At 38.7% G+C, this 24,134-nt stretch overlaps 1 protein-coding gene across 3 annotated transcripts in view; it reads right to left on the bottom strand.

Moving 5' to 3' along the window:
- The window catches only part of ITGA9 (integrin subunit alpha 9), a 5,160,704-nt gene that overhangs the window by 853,253 nt on the left and 4,283,317 nt on the right, over positions 1-24,134 (bottom strand). For all 3 annotated transcript variants that reach the window (XM_044065011.1, XM_044065010.1, XM_044065009.1), the window contains one exon: positions 20,145-20,264. In XM_044065011.1, the coding sequence (XP_043920946.1) occupies positions 20,145-20,264 (120 nt within the window). The remainder of the gene's footprint in view (positions 1-20,144; positions 20,265-24,134) is intronic.

Here is a 24,134-nt window from a genome sequence, read left to right as displayed (position 1 = left end):
CCTTCACCTTAGAACCAAACAATGAGGAACCATCAAATGGGGCATTGGTGAAAGTAGACTTGAATGGTTCCACAAAATTACACAAGCGCATCCAGGAGTGGCACCTCAGGGCAACTCCTGAACCCGCTCCTCTACTTGCTCCATCAGCGGCATAGGAGATAAGCCACATGGAGGAGTTAACTATAGAATTTAAGGTGGACAACTGAGCCGAAATCTTGTCAGGGACTCCCTCAGTGCACGCACCTTGTATAGAATCTCCTAACTCCTTGAGGAGATCCCTCTGCAATCTCATGAAGCGAATGAGATAGTTCAACAATTGAAGGGTAAATACCGCTGAACTAAAAATACTCTTCCCAAATCTGTTCATCTGTTGAGAATCCTTCTTTGGTGGATGAACAGAGGAAGAAGTCTCCACAAGCTCCTTCTTTGGGGCCGCTGCCACCACCATGGCATTGATGGGAATGCCCTTAGACAAAAACTCTTTACCAGGAGGAGTAGACAGAAACTTATTAGGTCACCTGGGGACTGGCTCCATGGCATCAGAAGTATCCCACACTTTTTGACTAACTAGATCGATCAGTTCGTCAAAAGGTGGAGACACCCAAGAGGCAGAAGGTTGAGACCCGAAAGCCTTCAGGTACACAGACTCCTCATCAGAAGGGTTGACAGTGGGCCAGTTGCACCTCTGCTTAAGGATCTCCAGGATGTCCACAAAGGAAACATCATCAGAGGACGACTTGGGGGACCCTTCTGACTCCTTGAGCTCAGTGTCTGACGTCAAAGACTCATCCCGGGAGTCAACATGCTTCCTCTTACATAACCTCTTTCAGGGAGGCTCCTCAAAAGGACATTACGGGAAGGCCTCGGAAGAGTGGGGCCCACCAGTCGATGACTCCTGAGGCTGATGGTCTCAGCTGTCTCTGGAGAGAGTAGAGGCTGAGACCGAAGTGGGTGCTCTCGGGGGGAGAGTGCTGGTACCACTGGTAGGAGCTGGAGAATAAGACAGCATGCTCCTCATCATCTCAAACGCCAACCTCTGCAGCTCTGAAGACCTCCTCTGCTCCAAAGAGACAAAGGTTGATGTCGGAGCCAGAGCCATCAGCTCCGAGGTGGATGCAGGGTCCGAGCTCACCCGTCGGTGCTGACAGGAGAGCTTCGGCCCCTGGACACGATGGATGGCACCGAGCGTGTCGGAGCCGAACCTGGCTCCAAAGAAGCGACAAAGGGAGCTGGAACCGATAGTTCCTCTGGTGGCACCAAGCACTCCAGCTCCGAAGGGCCAACATGGCTCGGAGGAGGAATAGCAGACAAGGGCAAAGCTGGATCGAGTGGCTACAGAGCCGACTGGGTCGGAGCCAATAATAATTTTGGTAAAGCAGACGACTTCAAGAGTCTCAATACTACCCTCTCCACATCTTCTTCTGAAAGGCTCCTGGAAGACATAGTAGGCGATCTTGACCTAGGGGGCACTGGAGACTTCAGTAACACAGAAACCGGTAGGGAATTGACAGACCGGCTCCGAGTAGCAGATTCAACTGCTGATTCAATCGGTTGAGAGGTTGGCTCCGAAACACTTGGAACCGACTCTGACACCATAATGGTGATCTCCTTCGGCTCCATAGGCTGTGGAGTCGAGGAGGCAGATTTTGACTGTTTAGGAGGCGGCTCCGAGGCACCAGCCAGTGCCAGAGAAGGCCTTTTTGAATATTTAGATTTGCCAGACTTGGAGCTAGCCAAAGAACTGCATAGAGCTTCCTTAAAGGATGGTTTTAGTAGACCATTGAGTATAAGCTTGTTCTTTCTCTCCTGTAACACCCTAGGAGAGAAAGCATGGCAGAAGAAGCACAATTCCTGCAAATGGATGGCCCTTATCAGTAGACACAGCTACTGTGGCCATCCATTAAAGACATCTTTTGGGAGCATTTCATGCACTTCTTAAAACCCGAAGGTTTGTGCTCCTTACTCTCCTTAGACATTCCACACACACACACAACACCCAAGAAAGGAAGAAGAAGAAGGGGAGAGGACTAGGTCCTCTAACTAAAATGGGCCTAGCCCAGTGGACAGAAAGTTAGGTCTTCTAATTTAAACAGACCAGAAAAGAGAAAAACTCAAGCACACAGAAGCTGAATGACTATTTAGTAAAAATGTTATAATAATAACTATCGTACTATGGAAGGGTGGAATGGTTGTAGCAAATTTATCCCTGGCAGGGGGTTAAATATTGGTACTGACCTGATACATTCCATCTGTGCCTCAGTGGGTGACACACCAAGTTAGTATACAACAATGGAAATAATAATACCAAAGGAAACCTCCAGACACTGGACCCAACCCAATTTGGTTTCATCAAGGTTATGTCTACACAATCTGGTGGACTTCTTTGAGAAGGTCACCAAAGCAATGGATGATGTAAAAATGGTTCACACTGCCTACTTTGACCTGGCCAAGGCCTTCTTGGTAATTGCTGACAAGAGGTTAGGTAGAAACCCTTATGCCACCTGGAGTATAGCCAGCTGGCTCACAGATAAGACCCAGGAAGTTAGAAAAGGGTGATCTGCCTCCTTTTTGGCATTTACATGTCTGAAGTCAAAGCCAATGTCAATGGCCTCTGACTGACTAAATTTGCAAATTATTGCAAATTAGGAGCTGTCACTGAATCATCCACCAACACAAATGTTCTCCAGGAAGGGCTGTCATAGACAAACAACTGGTGTTAGAGCCATGGACTAAAAATAAATGCCAAGATATGCATAATAGTATCCACCCCTGGTAACTATCATATGGACAACACATCCCCTAAGAGTTAACCCAGAAGTCAGGAACTTGGGACACAGATAGCATTCTAGCCTTTCACCACCATGTGTCTAAAGTAGTGAGGAAATCATTCTATGTTTGGCAACTTACAAACAAATGTATGGCATCTAGGTCCAAGGAAGTCATTGTTCCACTGTCATCTGTTCTTGTACATAAGTATATAATTGTCATAGTCACACTGCTTCATGGATGTAACTATGGAGCTTTTCTCCCCGGGCCTCAGCTGAAAATGGACCAAAATCCAGTCAGACTTTCCCGGTTTACAAATGTAAAATAAAAAATTTGGCATTCATCAGACCTATCAGTGTGTACAATGCCCCCTTTGGTATGTTCCTAACCAGGCATATCCAATAATTGGAATGTACACAGAAGTTCCTCACTAAAAGAATACAGGGCATAAGTAACATCTCCTATGCAAACTGCCACAAGGCCCTATCCTCGTATTTTGTCTCCTACGGGCTGTGGAGGGGGGATCTATGCCTAGCATACAGGACATTGTCAGACCCAACTCTGTTGGACCTCCTGCATATCTGAAAAACAAACAGCACCAGAAGTACCTGTTCTAAATACTTAAACCTTGCCTGTGATATAAATAGGACCTGCTGGAGCATCATGTATTTATCCCAGTAATTACCACCTTTATGGAAATGGCTTCCTATCCATGTGAAGCAGGGTTCCCCCCTAACCCAACTGAAGTGTAACTTAGGACAACTGGATGGGGAACAGGAAATTCATCCCTGGTTTGGCACTTATGTCTCTAATAAGCACTGGCAGCCAGTAAATGGATCAACTCCCAGGCCCCTTCTACTAAATGTCTGACCTCCCAAGCCCCTACTTACACTTTAAAAGGGTACCAGAATGTGTCAGAGATTTAGGATGCATGGCTAGGTTTAAAAAAAAGCCCTTGTGGTCATTAGCCTAGAAAACACCTATGAATCTATAAACCTATATTGTGGTTTGCATATGCAGTTGTTACACTAGTGGGAGTTCTCTAACAAAGCAGACACAATAATTATTTTGTTTCTTAAGCACACTAGAAGTGCAACAGGTTGATATCTCCACAAAAGGTACGCTTGCATTGGAAGAAACTGGCTGCGTACAAAATGCTGTCCTGTATATCACAAGAGCATTCTTGCAAAATATAATAAGGTGCTCACTATAGTATTCTTTATGATAAGAATTCACCAGAAAAATTGGTGATGGGCAAAATAGAAAACATAACAGAAGCTGGACAAGATGTTGATGTGCACACCTCTAAAGAGTCTGGGGATGAAACTCAGACCATGAAGATGTATCACAATCAGAGGATAAGGTAACATTAGGGTGTGACCCACTCCTGGGTGGGAATCAACTTTCAAAAGATGGAATATGTAACTCTCAAGACAGAGTGCCACCCTGTAGATGTACTGGCTGCATGCACACCTTTTCTTGTGGAAGGAATCTCCTGTAGCTGACATTCGGAAGTGCTCCAATTGTGGCTAATACTCCAGCTTCAGTGGTGTACACTGCTTCCTCAGGGGGCAAATAAACCATAGGCCAGCAATACAGGAGCATCTGACATTGTCAAACATCACACTTTCCACCTGAGGTGCTGGCAGCATTGGTCACTAATCAATAAATGTGGTGGAGTGTGATCCAAGGACAGTCTGCAGCCACAAAGTCCTTAATGGAGTTGGTAGTCAGCTTATATGGTCTTCATAATGATTCTGTCCAGTTAAACAAAGACAAGGAGCGTAGACACTGCCAAGTGACTCTTATGGTGAGAGATATCAGAAGAGCACAATGCTGCAATCAGTACCACCCAACGTGAAATTCCCATCATGTCTGCCCTGATTTGCAATGTCTTCCAGAGTAGTGTAGGAAATGGACACAGGATGGTAAGTCTACAGATACATGTGTGTGTGTGTGTGTGTGTGTGTGTGTGTGTGTGTGTGTGTGTGTGTGTGTGTGTGTGTGTGTGTGTGTGTGTGTGTATGTATGTGTATAAATATGTGTTTTGGAGATCCAAACAGCACATACAGCATATATATATACATATACATACACACACACACACACACACACACAACTGCAAATGAAACTACATAGGATCAAAAGATCATGGGAAGTTACTAGGCTATTGGCTCAGAGGCCCTTACAAGCTTAGCCAAGAATTTCGCCCATGTTCTGACAAGTCAGCACCCAATGCCCCTGTCCAGCAGGGACCCAGGTGGAATCCTAGGGGTGTATTTTATGTTACCCATCCAGTATCCAGGTTGCACTTAAAAAGCGTTAATGAGGTACTCTGCTTGATGTGGAGTGGGAGTCTCTTCCACATAAGGGGGAGTCTCCTGGACACAACTCTGTTCTGACAAGTCTTATTGATGTCACAGACCAGGTTGAGGTCGCACATGTGGGTTACTCGAGCAGAGCTTGACTTGTGGATTTGCAGCAGTCCCATCAAGGTGGGGTCTGAGATTGTTTGCATGCCAGACAGAGATCACCTCTGAGGAGTCTGTCGGAGACTGAATAGAGGGACAGGGCCTTTAGCCTATCTGTGTATAGTAGATGCTGGAGGCCCTGGATTCACCTTTGAGGAACCTCTGTGGTTTCTCCAGCTGCTGCATGTGCTTTGTGAGGTACATGCCAAATGCAGTACTGTGCTCAATAAAGGGTCTTATAAGGGAAGCTTATAATGGATGTTATGACCACCTTGTCCCTGGAAGAATTACCCTTATTAATAAGGTGGGCCATGTAGAAAGCTTTCCATACAAAGGAGGCAATATGGTGGTCAAATGTCAGTTTGCTATCAACCTGGGTGCCCAAGTCCTCACGACTGATTGCATGCTTAGGACCTTGTAATTAATGTGATAACTTGTGAGGATGTCACTCTCCCCAAAGGGGATGATGATGCACTTTTTGATATTCAGTTTGAGGCAATGTTTCTGGCACGTCATATATTTGGGTGAGACCCCCTTGGAGGATGTCCACATCACTAGGGGAACTGATGACAGCGCCCAGCTTACAGTCATCTGAAACCTGGTCAGTCATAGCCCACTGGTTTTGGCCTGCACCTCAGAAAAATATATCCCAAATAGCAAGGGCCCCAAGACCAATCCCTGGGATACACCACTCATTACGGGTGGTTCCCCTATTTGATTAGGTGGGTTCTATCAGTGAGCTAGGTGTGTGCTACTCATCTGGTAACATATGGATTGACACCAAGTTGAGAGAGTTTATCTATTACACCCAAGTGGGGAATAGTATCAAATGCTTTAGCCATGTAGGTGGTGTGCACCTTCTTCCCCTCTTCCATGGCTTTGGTGACTGTCTCAAAGAAGTCGACCAAATTTAGCAGACATGACCTCCTGTTGACATAACCAAACTATGTGGGATAAGGTGTTTGGAGGTTGCCAATGTCCTTGTTAATGAGGTCCATGATAATCTGCTCCATGGCCTTGCAGATCAGGCTAGTTAGGCTGATGGGTCTATAATTTCCTGGATCGGTGGACGCTCCACCTTTCTGCAAAGGGATGACAGTGGCTATCCTCCACTTAGCTGGGATGAAGACAGTGCTCAGACTTTGGTTGAATAGGGTGCCTAATGGTGCTGTAAGTTCCTGTCTGAGTTCATGTAGGATGCAGCCTGGGATGTTATCCGGTCCCATGAAGGCTGTATTTTTTGCCTTTGAGAGGGCAGTGATGACTTGCTCCCTAGAGATAAGGGGAGGGGGGGCAGATGCTGGGGATGTCCTGATTTACTGATGGGGGAAAGAGGGGTGAAGTTTTTGCTGAACTTGTCTGCCAACAGGTTGGCTATACCTACAGCGTTTGTGTAAGTGGTGTCCTTGACCACCAGTTCTGGGCAGATCTGGGTGCTTCCCTTAAGTTTGTGGACCTATCCAAAAAAAACGTTGCAGCTGTCTTTAGTAGATGTGGCCAGTTTGGACTCGATGTTTGCTTTGGAGGATTTCACTAGTGCTCTTATTTGCTTGTTCAGACTAAGGAGAGATTGCTTCCAATTAGGGACCTGCTCCTCCTTGGTTCTGGACAGCAGTTTTTTTCCTTTTATTATAGAGTTTATTTATTGCAGATGTCCACCAGTCAGGTTTACTCTTCCTTGAGGAGGAGGATTTTGTCCTGTCGGGTATTCCTGATTCCATGCAGCTATATAAGTGCTCATATAGAACTTTGGTGTAGGTTTGGCAATATGTGTCAGTTTCTATGGAGGGGGTGGGAGCTGTGAAGCTGTTTATCCCTTCCCTCTGGAGGTTGTAATCAGCTTTCAAGAAGTTTTTTTATTTGACCCTATCAAGGGGGTGGATGGGGGAGATGGTGATTTCAAAAGTGACAGCTTTGTGGTCGGATCTTACCAGGGAGGATGACACTGTAGGGATACTGCAGTGTTCACTTGTGTTAGTTAATACCAAGTCCAAGATAGTTTCACCTCTTGTGGGGGTGTCAACCAGCTGGTCCAATGCATTTGCATTGAAGAAATCAAGGAATCTCTGGGCATTTCTGTTTTGGCATGAGTAGATCTTCCAATCTATGGTTGGACAGTTGAAGTCGCCCAGGATCAGGGTAAAGGGTTGAATCTTGATAGATTTGAAAAGGACAAGACAGATGGAGTGGGCATCTTGAGTCAAAGTTGGGGCCTGTAGCTAGTTATGATTTGAATAGGGGTCCTGTCAATGTTTAACTGCACCTGGAGTATTTCCTGTGCATCATACTGTTTGACCAGCCTGGAGGTGTGTATCTCTTTTATATATATTGCAACTCCACTTCCTTTTGCTTTATTACCCCTGGTTTGGGGTCTGAATGTATGATAGGATGAGTAACCTGGTATGGCTGGGGTGTTCTCCACAGCTTTGAACTAGGTTTCTGTGACTGCACAAATGTCAGCATCTTCCAGGATTTAGAATGCTTACAATGATTGCAGTTTCATGTTTAGACTGCTAGCATTTAGCAGCATGACCTTTAATTTGCATTTTGATGAAATTTTCATGTTGGTAGTTTTGAACTCATGGCTTTGCCTAAAAAAGGCACTATGGGGGAGGCAAGAGTCTTTGCTAGGAGCCTGAAGCCCATGGGAGATAGTTGCAGGCCGTCTCTGGCAAATCATCATGGTTTGTCAATCATGTCTTCCCAGGCTGTCAGGAACTGGATCCCTTTGGAATGACTTCAAAAACTAAGCCAATTGTTAAAGTTGATCATCTTCTGTTTGTATTGAGGCATCAGTCTGGGTGACGGTACAATGCTGCTTGAGGCTAGGAACATACCTGCCTGGGACACACATTCAGCAAGCTCTATAATGTCTCTCTTCATGTAGTCCAGGGAGGTACATCTCAAGTTGTTCACGCCAACATGGACTATGACAGACTCATAACAGTACCTGTTGTTGAAAGACTTGAGTGCATGGGTGATATGGTGGATTCTGGCACCTGACAAACAACTAACCATGACTTTCTCCTTATCCAGCCTGGTGAGGGACACATCTGTGTGTCTCACAATGGAGTCTCCTATGACTATTTTGGGTTTATGTTTAGGCCTCAGTGGCTTTGAGGCACAAATGTGTGGACTATGTGTGGTGTGTGATGTGGTGGTCAGTGGAGTTTGCATGTGTTTTTGCCTTGGAGGTCTCTTTTGTTTGGGTATGTTTTTGTTGAGGATCTCCACATATGTGGGTATGTGTTGCATAGGTGTGGATGGTGGCTGAGGTGAGGTGTTTATTTTGATAACCTTCTTAGTACTAGATATACTGGCTTTCGAAGGAGAGAGCACTGAATCTAGGATCTTAATGTAATTGCATCTCTCACAGATTGTGTTCCTAAGTTGTAGTAGTAGAAGGTCGTCCATGTACATGAGGCAGTTGCTACATTGTCTCAGGATGCCCATATCAACCAGACTGGCAGGAGAAAGTGTAGGAAATTGTTCATCCATATTTGTCAGAAACTGAGGGACAGAGGCCAAAAAGAGCTAAGAGAGTAAATGGTGGTAGCTCTAAGAGAAGTACTACTAGGTGATCACACAATTGCTACTAAGGGAGAATTTGGAGCTGGAATACCTCACAAAGGGTTAAAAACAGTGCAGTTGTGGCTCTGGATGCAGCAAACCTGTATCAGACTATGCTACTCAATTTAAGGGTTAAGAATACAGTAAAAATCACAAAAAACACAGATTAACTGCTACAGAAAAAAAACTCACAGTAAGTAATGAAATGCAGTAAAATGCAATTAAACAGTAATGAGTTGCAGTAAATAGAAATGAAATACAGGGGATATTTTTATTGACAAGACTAAGGCCCCAGACAGTGTTCAAAGTACAAACAACTACTTTTTTCAAGTAATTCTACTTATGGAGATAAAAGTACAGTGCAATGTGTAAACAATGATCAGAGCGTTCAGTAATTCAGAATCTCCCAAAACTGCAAATGAAGCTACCAGACCAGGGACTCAGAACAAACTAAAATGCAAATAGATAACGTCTTAGGTTAAAACACAGAAAAACACAAAACAAAAACTATAATTGCAGGATTACCACACAAGTCACTCTAAATGCAACCAGAAATATTTAACCAGAATTGAAATAAAAGCTTTCCTTTTTCCTTTTTGATGAAAATCTTGTTGTTGCGGAAGTCATATTGACAGCAAGTGACCAATTAGTAAGGTAGTTTGACAAAATGGTCCACGAGGATGATGTGATCCACAAGATCAGATGCTTTGATAAGGTAAATAAAAATGTCCCCCTGTAAGCATACCTTTATCCATTCTTAGAGGATTTCATAAGTAAGAATCTATGGGCAGAAATCAGAGGGCAGAAATGCTATTAAGTCTTGAGCAGAACTCATGCTGTTTAGGGGGAACAGAAAGTGATATTGTCTGATTTGAGTGTAGATAATCATATCTATAATTCTGCCTAGGAAAATGCAGATTGCCTAGTAATGTGAGCTTTTGCAAGGATTTGTCTGTAGTGGATGAATTATGGATAAATTCTCTATATTAGGTATAATGTTCTGTGGTATTCAGAGACTGTAAATGTGCTGCAGTGCAGTGGAGATGTAATCTGTCCAATGATATATAAACCAAGGCTGTAGACTGCCTGGACTGTCATGTGGTACTCTTCAAGAAGTATTGATATATCCTTGGTTCTGATGTTTATAAAGTAAAACAAAGAACTGCATGGCAGGGATAATGAGTGATGTCAGGTGACTGAAAATTGTTAGGATTACTTGGAAAGGAGATTTCTAAAATGCATAAAAAAATCACTAGCAGATAGCTGATAGGTAGACAATTTGGAGGCAAAGGTTTTAGCAGGACCTGTTATTTTGTTAATTTCTTTCCCCAAAAGCATTTAGGGTTATTTGTTATGGAATTTTGATTGAATTTCATTAATGGACTTTTATGGCATCACACTGATGCTCTAGAGAAGTTATACAGCTGTTTGAAATGTTGTTGATTGGGTTGTGGGGTTGGATTCCCAGTCATGCCATGCTTCATCTCTGAATTTTTGTATAACTTTCATTTCATAAAAAGATCACTGTGTTTTATACAGTCTTTTGATTAAGAGAAGCAAGTGTCTCGGAGAGTTTTCAATACATTAGTAAGTATAGTTAGGATTAAATTAATTCAGGATTAGAAAAACCACTGAAGTGTTGAGAAAAGGGATTTCAGTTTTTGGATGTTGAAATTCATTATAGATACAAATGATATTAACTTCATGGGGAGTTTGTTGTGGGGTTGTTTAAGGAAAAACTGATAGCGGAGTGGTTGATACAAGATGGAGGATAGACTTTGACAAGGGACAAAACAGAGTGTTCATTTGTAATTACAAGGACCAATACCGGGCATAAGGTTTACAGGTTGCGATGAGCAGGTTCCTATACAAAACAACTGTGGTTTAACTCACGTAGGAAATACGAGATGTCATTATGTAGTGCCAATTACATAGGAAATGTGAGATGTCATTTTGTTGTGTAACTCACATAGGAAATAGGAGATGTCATTCTTCAGCATAACTCACAAAGGAAATACGAGATGTTATTCTGTAGTGTGATTCATGTTGGAATTGCCAGATGTCATTCTGTAGTGTAACTCACGTAGGAAATGCAGGATGTCATTCTGTATTGTAACTAATATAGGAAATGTGAGATGTCATTCTGTAGTGTAATTCACGTAGGAAATATGAGATGTCATTCTGTAGTGTAACTCGCACAGGAAATGCGAGATGTCATTCTGTAGTGTAACATGTAGGAAATGTGAGATGTCATTCAATAGCCTACCCTCCTCTAGCCTCCTCTTCTCAGTAAATAAGGATCATTTTCTTAATAACAACAAACCTTGTCCTTCTAGATACTATTACTTACATCTTCTTGAATCTCATTAATGTGGCTACTTTTGTACTAATATATTGTATATAATCACTTGCTTCCTTTTTCATATATTATGTATTGAAACTGCATTTTGTATTGTACTACTTATACCTGCATATTTTGCACAATGTTATGAACTTCTGACCTCTTTGATTATTCTCTCTACTGTACCTGCAATGTGCATTGTTTACATTAATTTTTGGACATATGATTTTGTGTTTGTTTCATCCGAGCTTATCTCCCTGGGAATCTACTGAAAATGGACATATATCCAGTTAGACTAGCCCGGTCAACAAATGTAAAATAAATAAAATAAATAAATAGTATAACTCACGTAGGAAATGCAAGATGTCATTCTGTGGTGTAACTCGTAGGAAATGTGAGATGTCATTATGTAGTGTAACTCACATAACAAATGCGAGATGTCATTCTGTAGTGTAACTCACATAAGAAATGCAATATGTCAATCTGTAGGGGTTCCTATTACATTATCGAAGTTCTGAAACTCTAAACACCATAAGGTCAAAACCTTACTTTCAAAGTTTCAGAACTTCAATAACGTAAAAAAAAAATAATAATAAAAGAAAAGTAATAAACTCTTGCAAGCAGGGGGGCAAGCCCCAGTGCACCCCCCCACACCTCTGCTCTTTAAATATATCAACTCCGAGATCGCAATACAGTGCATAAAGGAAAGATTTCCCTTTACCACACTGTAGTGCAATCTCAGAGATGGTATATTTAAGGAGCAGGGGGTGTGGGGGGAGCAGCCCCCCACATGGGGGGTGCAGGGGTGCTTGCCCCTCTGCTTACAACAGTTACTTTATGTTTCTTGGTTTTTATTTTTTTTTTCGTTGTTCAAAATTGTAAAACTTCAAACATACAAGTTCGATCTTGTAGTCTTCGAAGTTTTATAGTTTCGACAACGTAATAGGAACCCATTCTGTAGTGTAACTCATGTAGGAAATGCAAGATGTCATTCTGTAGTGTAACCAGGGTTCACCCCTCCATTTTTTTTCCGGACAGAAATCAAACTGATTCTCTGGTAGTCCGGAAAACACTTTACAAACTCCAGTATTCTGTTTCAAAAAAGAAACAGACTATTGGAGTTTGTAAATCAGCTGACTTACTATGCCTTTTTACAGAGAAGCATAATAAATCAGCCAAAAGCAGGCAGCAGGAATGTTCCCTGTCAAGTGATGCCATCGTGACATCACACAGTGGGCGGAATGTGGGTGGCAGAGGGGGTGGGGTGGGTAGCAGAGGGGGTGGGGTGGGCGGGGTTACTGGTGATGCAAGGGGCGTGGCTTTACTCCAGTTTTAGCCACGACAAAAGGTGGCAACCCTAAGTGTAACTCATGTAGGAAATGCGAGATGTCATTCTATAGTGTAACTCATGTAAGAAATGTGAGATGTCATTCTGTAGTGTAGCTCACGTAGGAAATGTAAGATGTCATTCTGCAGTGTAACTCATGTAAGAAATCTGAGATGTCATTCTATAGTGTAACTCATGTAGGAAATGTGAAATGTCATTCTTTAGTGTAACTCACATAGGAAATGCGAGCTATCATTCTGTAGTGTAACTCACATAGGAAGTGCGAGATGTCATTCTGTAGTGGCCAAAGCATGCTAAGGTTGAAATCTCCATGTATAATGAGATGTCTGAGTTTATCTGAAGCAGAATTAATGCCATGTATTGCTGCTCTGAATTGTTCTAATTATGAGGGAGGTGAGAGATGCTACTACATTCTTGGAAAATGTTATTTGGATAATTAACCACCTACTTAGGGAATCTGATGTTAATAAGACGGATGTTGAGATAAAGAGTAATAGACTTCCTGCTCTATCGTGTATTTGGGATCAATAATCTAAGTGGTAGCCAGACCGAAAGAACTGCTGGAGCAAGGAAAGCTTGTCACTTTTAATCTATAATTCAGTAATAATTAAAAGGTATAGATGTGTGTGTGTGTGTGTGTGTGTGTGCGTGTGTGTGTGTGTGTGTATACAGATGCAATTACAGTGTTATATTTCTCAGTTTTAGTTCTCATGCCTTGAACAGTTAACAGAAAGCAGGATAAAGGGGTTTACCCAGTATTAGGGTCAGTGTTTCCTCACAGATGCAGTAACAGTACAACAGTGAATTTGCATAGATGCTTAGGTAATTTTATGACTGTTTGACAGATGCAGTTTGCATGTACAGGCTGAGCAGAGATGGTCTGCGGTATTTTTCCGAGTGTTCTGCAGAACCTAGATGGATTAGTTCTGTTGGCTGCAACACAGTGAGGGAAGTGAATTGTAATTGGTGCAGTGTAAGTAAAGGCCAATGCATGATAACAGCTGTAAATCTGAAATTAAAAAAAATGGCAAGTAAACTCTGAGCAGTAAATTAAGGTGTTAAGTGGTAATAACAGCCTACAGTGGAAAGGGAGATTTAGTGTCATGATACCAAGTGCTAAGCAGTGTGGTTTCTGTACAAGTAAAGTATCTAAAGTATTGCTGTAGAACATCACTTGTACTTGTACGGATTTTGTACCAGGTAAGCCCAAAGGACAAAATCATCATTTTTACAGGTGTGATCCACAAGCACTGTCTGCTTAAGTGACCTGCTAAGAATCAGAGTCACTTAAGCAAGCAAATGTGAAGTTGAGGGATAGAAATGTTGAACTACATGAAACTCATTAAAAGCCCCGAGTCTTAATCCTTTGTATTAACCACCAGACTATACTATCTTCATGCCACAGTTCCTAACACACACACACACACACACACACACACACACACACACACACACACACACACACACACACACACACACACACACACACACACACACACACACACACACACACACACACACACACACACACACAAAATCTAGACCTTTTAACTATTAATGAATTATAGATTAAAAGTGACAAGCTTTCCTTCTCACCACAGTTACAAGCAGTTTCATTATTTAAGCACCTGTGGTGACACAGCTGCTTAAATGATTATTAGTACTGCATATAGCCATGCAAGAGCTGATTTTCACTCATGTCCCTTAACAGAAATGTCACAATTAAATGAATGTCATATATTACAAAGACTGGTTGTAGCGACCACTAGCACCTCTTCTACTGTGCTGATCATGCCCCCTAAGAGCTTGTTCTCAGGCCAGCCACCCTCTTTCATCCCACCTTAGCTACACCATCATTTGTAATATTGGCATGTAGTATGAGCAGGTTTGCAGCACCATGATCACAGTCATGTGCTTGAGTTTTGCCATGTTGGTGACAGAAGCCTCTACTACACATACACGGAAATATGAATGCTTAAAGGCAGGTATTACATGCCCCCTGGGGGATATGGGCACACAAGTCAGCTACCAATGCAAGTGTTAGAATTCAAGAACAAAATGCCTCTAAGTTCTGTAACATTGATGCCATGCTGTGTGTGAGGTAACCATGTAGTTCTGTGGCATGGGAACCAAGGATGACACTTTGTAGGACCATCCTGAAACAACTGGACAACCCTGGTCATGGGGGTGTTAAATCAAATCCTCAGGTCACCAGCAAAGATTTGCCCCCTCCAGCAGCGAGGAAGCACAAGACAAAATGGAACATGAACCACCTTCTTGTCTACTTGAATAACATCTACCTCTGGTTGACTCTCCTCTTTCATCCACTGGAACAGACTCCACTGAATGAGAGATGAATGGGCCCTAGACTGTCAGGAAGTGAGATGACTGTTAGGCAGGAAGGGGAAAAAAAAAAAAAAAAAAATATATATATATATATATATATATATATATATATATGAGTAGTCAGAACAGACAAGCGTTTTAAAATGCTGAGTGAAAAGAGTAGTCTAATACCTTTTAGATTAATGTGACACAGTTTAACTAAAGGTGCTAATTAAAGTCACACAGCTGCCAAATAATGACTCATTTTTAGCTCTTCAGCTTGGTTCAGCCTCTTGGAAAGCATTGCTTGCTCATATCAGAACCACAATAATAATAATAATAATAATAATAATACCTATTTGTTAACTAGTTAGGTCTGCTGGACACACACACACACACACACACACACACACACACACACACACACACACACACGCACACACAGTTCCATTTTCAGAGGCGACCAGAGAGCAATGTTTGGTTAAGTGACTTTCTCAAGTCACACAGTAAGTAAGTGAGGGCTGAGGAAATTAAACTCTGTAGCACAGGAAATACAGCTCACAGCCTTAACCCTCTGTAACAACTGGCAGATAATCATCATTAATCTGACATTAATTAAAAATACTGTGATTTCTTACATAACCATTCCTGCATGAACATGTTTTAGGGACTATAGCTAATCTGGTATAATACGTTACTGCCTTACAAACACTTTAAGCTAATTATGCTCTCTAACTGAATTTGACCCTCTACTTCTGCTGAATTTGTCATAAACACATTTTGTCCAACTAGCCACCCTTGATGATAATGTTGTCTATAATGTCTAAGTTATTTCTGCTATTTAGTCCAGATCGTAGCTAAAAATTGCTCACTGGAGCAGCCCAACTGATTACCATATAAGCACACAGATAAATGACTCAGAAACTGTGCCAGGGTGACTAGAATAAAGTGCAGATTCACATTAAGCAGCACCATCTACTGCAGACAGAAAGCTAAGAATCATATATTCAGCCAAACACTTTAACTAAATTGTGTAAATCTAATGAATTTAAAGGATATATATGAGATAAGGAAAACAAGCTTACTTCAATGTACTCATTATTCATATAGACATGGAACACAAGCAAATTTTGACAAAATTTTTGTCTCAAACAATCTATCACATATCAGATAAGTTTCAATAGTTTCATGTCCGCTGTGAGACCATAATGCTATAATCTTTAATATTACTTTAAAAACTGACAATTTTATCTATCACAGCAGCATACATTATTAAAATAAAAGGATTTATAGGAATAAAGGAATAAAAGGTATGTTAAAGAGATCAGAAATTTCCTAGAAATAAACATGAATGGTGAAGTATCTGACCTTGTCCTGTGGGATTCACTAAAGGCTTACTTAAATGGAAGAGTTACATGCTGGTATATTAGTAAAACAATTGGATAAAGAATGAAATACACTATAGGCCAAAATTGACACACTAAAGTTAAATCTAAAAAACAAATGACATTAGGATGCATATCTATCCATCAAAGAACAAACCATGGAATGTTGTCAAACATGCCATTCATCAAGCAGTTCTGACTAAGATCACATTACAGTAGGGATAAGAAAATTTGCCCTTTCCCCACTGTCATATGATCTTGCAGTTGGCATATATTATTAGCAGGGGGTGTGGGAGTGTGCAGCCCCACACACATGAGGAAGTTTTGATGAACAGCATTTACGATGCAATGCCATTTGATGCTTTTCCCATTCAATAAATAACAATACACCCATGACATTATCAGTCAGCCTGAACTTAAAAACTTAAATACAAAATATGTTGAAATTCTAAATCATAAAGTTTCAATAAACATGGAAAAACTTAAACTTCAGCTATATTCAGCAAACCCTTTAAGCTTGCATAAACTTGATTTTAGATCAAAGAAAATGAATAAACAAAATATTATCAAGGAAATTATAACACATACAAATTATAAAAAAGAAAGAACAGATAATTAAAGGTATTCTTGAGAGCTTTACAAATTTTATGAAAATATAAATAATAATACAAATAACCTAGATAATGATGCTATAGTTAAAACTTTTCTAAGGGAAAATATAAACAACAAAAAATAACAAGTGAACAAAAAAAAATGGTAGACAATTCACTTTAACATAAGATCAAATAAAAAGTTAAAAAATAATAAGGTACCTGGCTTAGATGGTTTTATACCAAAAGTATATAAAATACTAATGGATGATGCAGTTAAAATATTACATAATCTCTAAAGAGAAATAAATACAACTCCTGAAGTTCCCCATCATGAAAATATTCCCTTATATCATCTATTTTAAAATAAGGCAAGGAACCAATAAATTCTTCATCGTACAGACCCATTTCACTTTTAAAAGTGGACTATAAGATGTTCATGTCTATTTTAGCTAAGAGATTTAATCTATTTATACCTAAACTAATCAACAATGATCAAACTGGGTTTATTTTAAATATGTAAGTCCAGGATAATATAATAAGAATACATACATTGATGGACTATGCAAATAAAATAAAGAAGAACTTTCTATCATTAGTTTCAACTTAGATAAGCCTTTTGACACATTGACTTTGTCTTACCTGTTTTAAACACTAAAGTGTATAACTTCTCACCTGAGCTAATTGCATTAACTTCTAAGTTCTACAACAACTCTTGTGCTTATGTCAAAATAAGTTATTTTCTATCCACTTTCATTAAATTATAAAAAGGCATAAAACCAGACTGTCCATTATCACCTTTACTTTGGATTAGCTATAGAACCTTTTGCTAACAGTAACAGATCCAATAAGAACATTAACAGTATCAAAATAAAAGGAGATTTCAAACTAAAGATTAATCTCTTTACTGATTATATTTTACTTTTGTTGTTGTTCTTCTTTCAGCTTTCCCCAGTTAGGGGTCACCACAGTGGAACTTCGGTCCACTAATGATTGGCAGTAGATTTTTATCGTGCTGAGGAGCCAGCTCAATGTCCAACCTTCAACGAAGGCATGCCCATTCTCGCATGTCTTTTGAACGCCACTCAACCGTGGGGAGGACATGCAGACTACACACAGAAGGCGCTCCAACTGAGAATTGAACAGGAGAACCTCTTGCTGTGAGGCGAAAGTGCTACCGCTGCACCACCGCGGCTACTACTGATGATATTTTACTAACAATAGGAAATATAGAAATTTCATTAAAACATATAATTAGTTCTATGAGTCAGTTTGAAGAAATCTCAAACTTAAGTTTTAATCATAATAAAAACAAGTACATTATTAATTCATAAAATAGTCATACAAAAATATTCTAACTTCATTTGGAATAGCAATCAAATAAAATACCTTGGTATAACAATTATGTCTAATAGTAGAGAAATGATGCAAACTTTCAACATGTTATTGATAAAATTCTTAAGTTTAGTCACAAATTGGAACAAATTTTTCTTTACCAGGGAAGAACAATTAATGCTTATTAAGATGGTAATTCTCAGTAAAATTTAATCTTACATTCTTTAGTACTATCTCCACCAAAAAAAAAAATTGATGAAGAAGATAAATAATATTCTACTTAAATTTGTTTTGGCATCCTAATAAACCAAGAGTTTCCTTTGATTGACCCAGAAACATTGGGATAATGATGGAATAAGATTCCCTGATATTTAATTGTATTGCTACTTCAACAATTGTAAAAGTTATAGCATTGTGGATAGATTCATCTCATGATTCAAAATGGAAACAAATGCATCAAGAAATATTATTAGTAATTAATAAATAATATCACAAACAGTCATAAACAAATAGTCCCTAATACTTGTATCTGGTTATTAAAAGATTTTTGTGTAAATGGAATTACACCCTCTTCTCAAATTCCCTATTTAAATAACATTATTTCATCTTTCCAAAAGTTCACATATTCTAACCATTGTATTAAAGACTTAATATTTTCTATGTTTCCAATTGCATACACAAATGACTGCTTAGAAACTCATAACTTCAACAGACTGCTAGTACTGAAACAATAAAGCAACTTAATTTATTGATATAAATTCTTAAATGAGAAAAGTTAAGATCCAAATACAATATAGATCCTGAGAACTGACTAATTTTACAAATATTTAGAGACTTCGTGAACACAGAGATAAATAAGATATTTAACCTAGATAAGAAATAGTTGCTCAAATTATTGAATTCTTAATAAATATCAATAAGAATGCAATGAAAAATAAATCATGTTTGTCACAAATTTATAAAAATCTTAAGTAAGATTTCACATATCTAGACAATTCTTACTGGAACTCAAAAATTAATAACAAAGACTTCTCTGAAGAAAAAAAATATTAAAATCTACAGATAAAACTACGTCTTCATTATAATGGAAAATTTTCACATGGAAATTCTTACACAGAGCTTTTGTCATTCCTAATAAAATTACAATTATGTATAAATCATGGGATAATGATTAATATTTTTCAAGCAAGTCTTTAAGTTTAAGCAAAATGTTATATGAATGTGTAATATTGAAAAGTTCTTATCTTTATAGTATGCAATTCACTACTACAAACAATTTTTTGCTATACTAATAAATTCAAAAATCTTTTAATAACCAGATACAAGTATTAGGGACTATTTGTTTATGACTGTTTGTGATATTATTTATTAATTACTAATAATATTTCTGGAGATGTGATTCTAAAATAATATCTGTTTAGACATATAAGGTATATGAATATGAAGTCATCTCCCCTTTTTGGAAAGGAATTAATAACTTTATTCAAGCTCTAAGGTCAGATAGATGTAATATTTCTACATCTTTAGTTTTATTTAATGCTCCAATTCCTGAGATAATTCCAAAAACCCGATTGCCTCTTCTTTGGTTTACTCTTGTGATAGCCAGAAAAGTAATTAGTAAAAAATGGAAAAGTAAACTTACCCCCTCTAGTTTTGAATTTATTAGTATAGCAAAAAATTGTTTGTAGTAGTGAATTGCATACTATAAAGATAAGAACTTCTCAATATTACACATTCATATAACGTTTTGCTTAAACTTAAAGACTTGCTTGAAAAATATTAATTATTGTTGATATGTACAACTTTGATATATTGATCAGCTGTGGAACTATGTAAATGGTTATTTTTTATAATTGATTTGTTTATCTACAGGTTTAAAACAAAATAAAAAAAGAGGAAAGTATGCTACAATACAGTGCAAATTTATGATTTAATATGCTACAGATGTTTAAATGTGTATTAACTTGATGAGATTTTTTAAAATAAAATAATGCAAGCAGTAGGACTATTTACCTTCTTTAAGATCTCTGTATTAAGCAGCATATGGACATTAATGTTTCTGATTTCCTCCTTTGTTAGATAATTAAGGTAACAGCTTATGATCAGACAGGATCTGCCTGGCCTATCACAGTCCTGAAAAGAAAGAAACTTTGTATAACTAAAGTGCCTTATTATTTCATGACAAAACAAATCCTCCAGCAGCAAGATCTCTAGATAAAACCAAACGCCGTATAATTTCTCATAACAATTACATTTTTGAAAAATTGTGACATGCATTAACTGACTGGGCAACCATTGCATACATATGAGTAAATATATTACAAGTTATTAAATTCTGTCTTGCACATCTGATAAATTCAGAAGGTGGCCTCTAAAGATATGAGGGTGCATAAAGTGGCATTTCCATCCCATGAAAATGCTGCCCAGAAAAACAGCATCAATATAGCAGTACTGTACCTTGGCAGAAACCCTGCATGAAAGGTTAAACTGGGGTACATATTCAGTGTAGTGCCAGTTTTCAATTGGGAGATACACTTTTGAACAATGGGCAATGCGTTTATTAATGCACCAAAGGAAGTATGTTGCGCTCGGTTTACAGTAGATGCTTATGTAAGGGTATGCACAGCACAGATTAAATCCTCTGTGTTGCTCTAGTCACACTTACCTCCTAATATGTGTTTTAGGCAACACTCCCCAGACAAAATGGCTGACCCAAAGGGAAGTAGTAGACATTGCCCTGAGCGGGGATTCTTTGTGGGCATCCATCAGTTTTGCTTCTACAGTAAGATCAGTGAGATGTATAGTGGGCTTAATATGTAACATTTTCAGTGACTGGTGCCAGGCCACCACCTGATTTTTCATATTGTGCAAGGTCTGACAGGTCACACACATTCCATTCTCTCAAAAGAAGGTAAACTTGGATTAATTCCGCAAATACTGCCTAAGGTTTTATTTGAATATTTGAAGAGTGTCTATATTTTTTGTGTCTGTGAGTAGACGATTCCATATAGTGAGTCCTATTTTTCAGAGGGCTTTTTCCTCCACTGGCCAGTTCTAGAATCTAGATCTGATCAATGTGAGTAAACTTTCATGGCTGCTACTATGGACAATCACTTCTTGTTACAATTTTTATAAATCAGAGTATTTATTAGGAAAGAAAATCTGTGGTATCCCTCAAAGTCTCAGAAAACCAGTATGCAACCTATACCGAGTCAAAAGCAAACCAACAAGAAACTTTGCAGGAAGGAGGGTGTGATGTTCACTTCTTGAATTAAGTTAAGCACCTAGTTCATTAATAAAAATCAAACTGTAAAATATGTGCAGCAAAAATAATAAAACAGAAAATAGTAGATAGTCCACAGTTGAGTTAAAAATGGAATATCCTTTATTGAGACACACAAACAAGCAATCCTAGTTGAGTATAATGAAAAGCATCAAAAACATTCCTTATTTAAATATAATCAGATTATTTTGAGCAAGGGAGTGATTACAGAGGGTTATTTTGTTATGAGCAATCAAAGCATTAAAATCATTCATTTAACCAAGTCCCCCTTCCCCCTTAACATCATATTGCAATCAGAGACTGAGCTACATAAAACAAACTAAAAAGTTAGAGACAAATTACAATAGCTTATTAACACTTTATATAGGCTAACCAAATATGCCAAACTATATTAATTAAGAAATTATCAGAATGATTAGCTAACTAACAAAAATATCTACCACTAGACATCTATCAGAATAAATATTAATAAATATAAACGAAACCACTTTTAACAAAGACCACTTCCGTATCAAATAAATACTTCATCAGGTTTGTGTGTAAATAAATTATAAAATGAATGAACACGTGTATAAATCTACAAGTGAAATCCTAAGTAGGCTGAAAACCAAAACTATAATTGCTAAGGTAGAAATACAGTGATATATGTTAAAAATAAAGTACTAATGCCACGGGATCTGTTAAAGTGTGTCATCTAACTAGGAAAACAGTTTGAACGTGTAGGAGTGCACTCAAGAGAAGTTCCCATTTGAAAGCAAATGTACACTTATATGTGGAGTCATCAGAAGTACACCATATGGACTTAAACCAGCAGAACCATGTGCTTTTTACACTTACAAGTATGTGCAGAACAAAGCTTAAAAAACTGTAATGAAGTAAATCCTGTGTGAATGCACCTAGCATTAGCAGGCCCACATGATTGGTTCTAAAGTGATATGATGCAACTAATTGTCCTGTTTGGAAGTGAAATAATGTAACTAATCTCCCTTATTGGAAATTAAAACTTGTAAACCAGAATGACTGATGGAAAAGTAATGTAGCTTGTGTATATAATATGTTACATACGTTTGACGTGTTATAACCAAGGTTTAACTCAACTGTTGACTACCTACTATTTTCTATTTTATTATTTTGTAGTACATATTTTACAGTTTAATTCTTATTAATGAACTAGTTGCTTAACATAATTCAGGAAGTGAACATCACACCCTCCACACTGCAAAGTTTTTTTATTGCTAAGTGTTTAGTAAAAAAGTGTCAGTAATAGACAGAAAGTATGCCTTTTCATATAAAGTGCAGTGCTGGCAATTCCTATTTTCAGCTAATTGAATTTTTTTGTATGTTTTTGCTGAAAGAAGGGAAGTAAGTGGAAGAGGATATTCAGCCTCAGGAACTTTGGTTAATGCCATCCATGCCACTGCAAACAGATGGTGTGAGCATTGGTAACACAGTTTTAGTTGTGTTAATACTTTGGTGCTAGTCTTACCAGTGTGAATACTGATGTTTTGTTAGGGTCTCAGAGATACACCAAGATTTTTTTTTGTTATTTAAAAATCTGGTATGTTCCCTTTTAACTCTAAGGGAGGTAGTGATGCCAGTCTTTTTTTTTCAGCAGAGAAGAGCATGACCTTTCTTTTGGCACTGTTAAGTTGGAGTTTATTACTATGGAAACAGTTACAAAGGTCTGTGAATAAAGACTGAGTGGTGTGTTGCAGTGTTTGTTAGGTTTTGTGAGCTTCAGGTATAACAAAAACAACATCTGCATACATAACTGTTGTTTGTTTTGGTTATTCGTGTGTGTGATATCATTGAGAATTGGGGAGAACAGAAGTCATTTTAGGACTGAGTCTTGCAGAACTCCTCCATTGAGTTCCCAGTTTGGCAGCTGTTAGCAAAGATTTAAAAACTCTATCCTATAATCAAGTTATTTTATTATTTACTGACATTTGATTACCAGGAAAGTCTAACTGGGTAGAAGCCCATTTTCAGTGAAGGCCCGGGGTGAAAAGCTCCAAACTATTACAAAACATTTTAAGAACAATAATTTGGTAACTGTCTCCAGGTTAAAATCCTCAGCTACATGTTAACATACATTCTTATATTTTGTTTGGCTTATATTTGAGTGGAACAGTAACTGAAGTGCTGGCAGGCTTGGTTTGAGTAGTAGCAGTTCTACCATTACTCAGGAGATGGTTGTAGCACTGACGGGTATTACTAGCCTCTGCTGGAAATGGTTGTGCATGTCTAGAAAGTAAGAGAAGGGCCTCAGAATCATGATGTACAACTCTGTTTTGTGTTAGTTCAGTGTGTTGCCTACTTGGGTATGTCCAGTGTGGACCCATCCACTTACGTTATTCTGATTTGCTTTCATACATATATTTATATTTGATTCTTTTTGTTTGCTGTTATGTATTGATATTTACTGGGCCAGTGGAGCAGATCAAGGTAACAAGGTCCCTGTTCCTCAAGCTCTTGCTGCCGGTGGCATGGATCATGGTACTATACCTCTGTTGGTCATTACTGATTGATAGCAGTGGAACCCACCAAATAAAGGCTCATGCCATCAGTTATCATTGCAACTCCTCTGTAATGGCAGGGATATCACTTGTGAGGGACACAGCAATTCAACTCTATGCTCAACTTAAAGAACAGCCACATCCAAAACGGAAAAAAACAGGGTGTATTTCGAGTGAATTAAGTTCAGCTTAACAAAGGTTGTA

This window comes from Protopterus annectens, chromosome 3.part0 (assembly GCF_019279795.1).
Source record: "Protopterus annectens isolate FY-2018-M chromosome 3.part0, PAN1.0, whole genome shotgun sequence".
Classification (NCBI taxonomy): Eukaryota; Metazoa; Chordata; order Ceratodontiformes; family Protopteridae; genus Protopterus; species Protopterus annectens.
The sequence above is the reverse complement of the archived record's forward strand: the minus strand, read 5'-3'. Positions and strand labels throughout refer to the sequence as shown.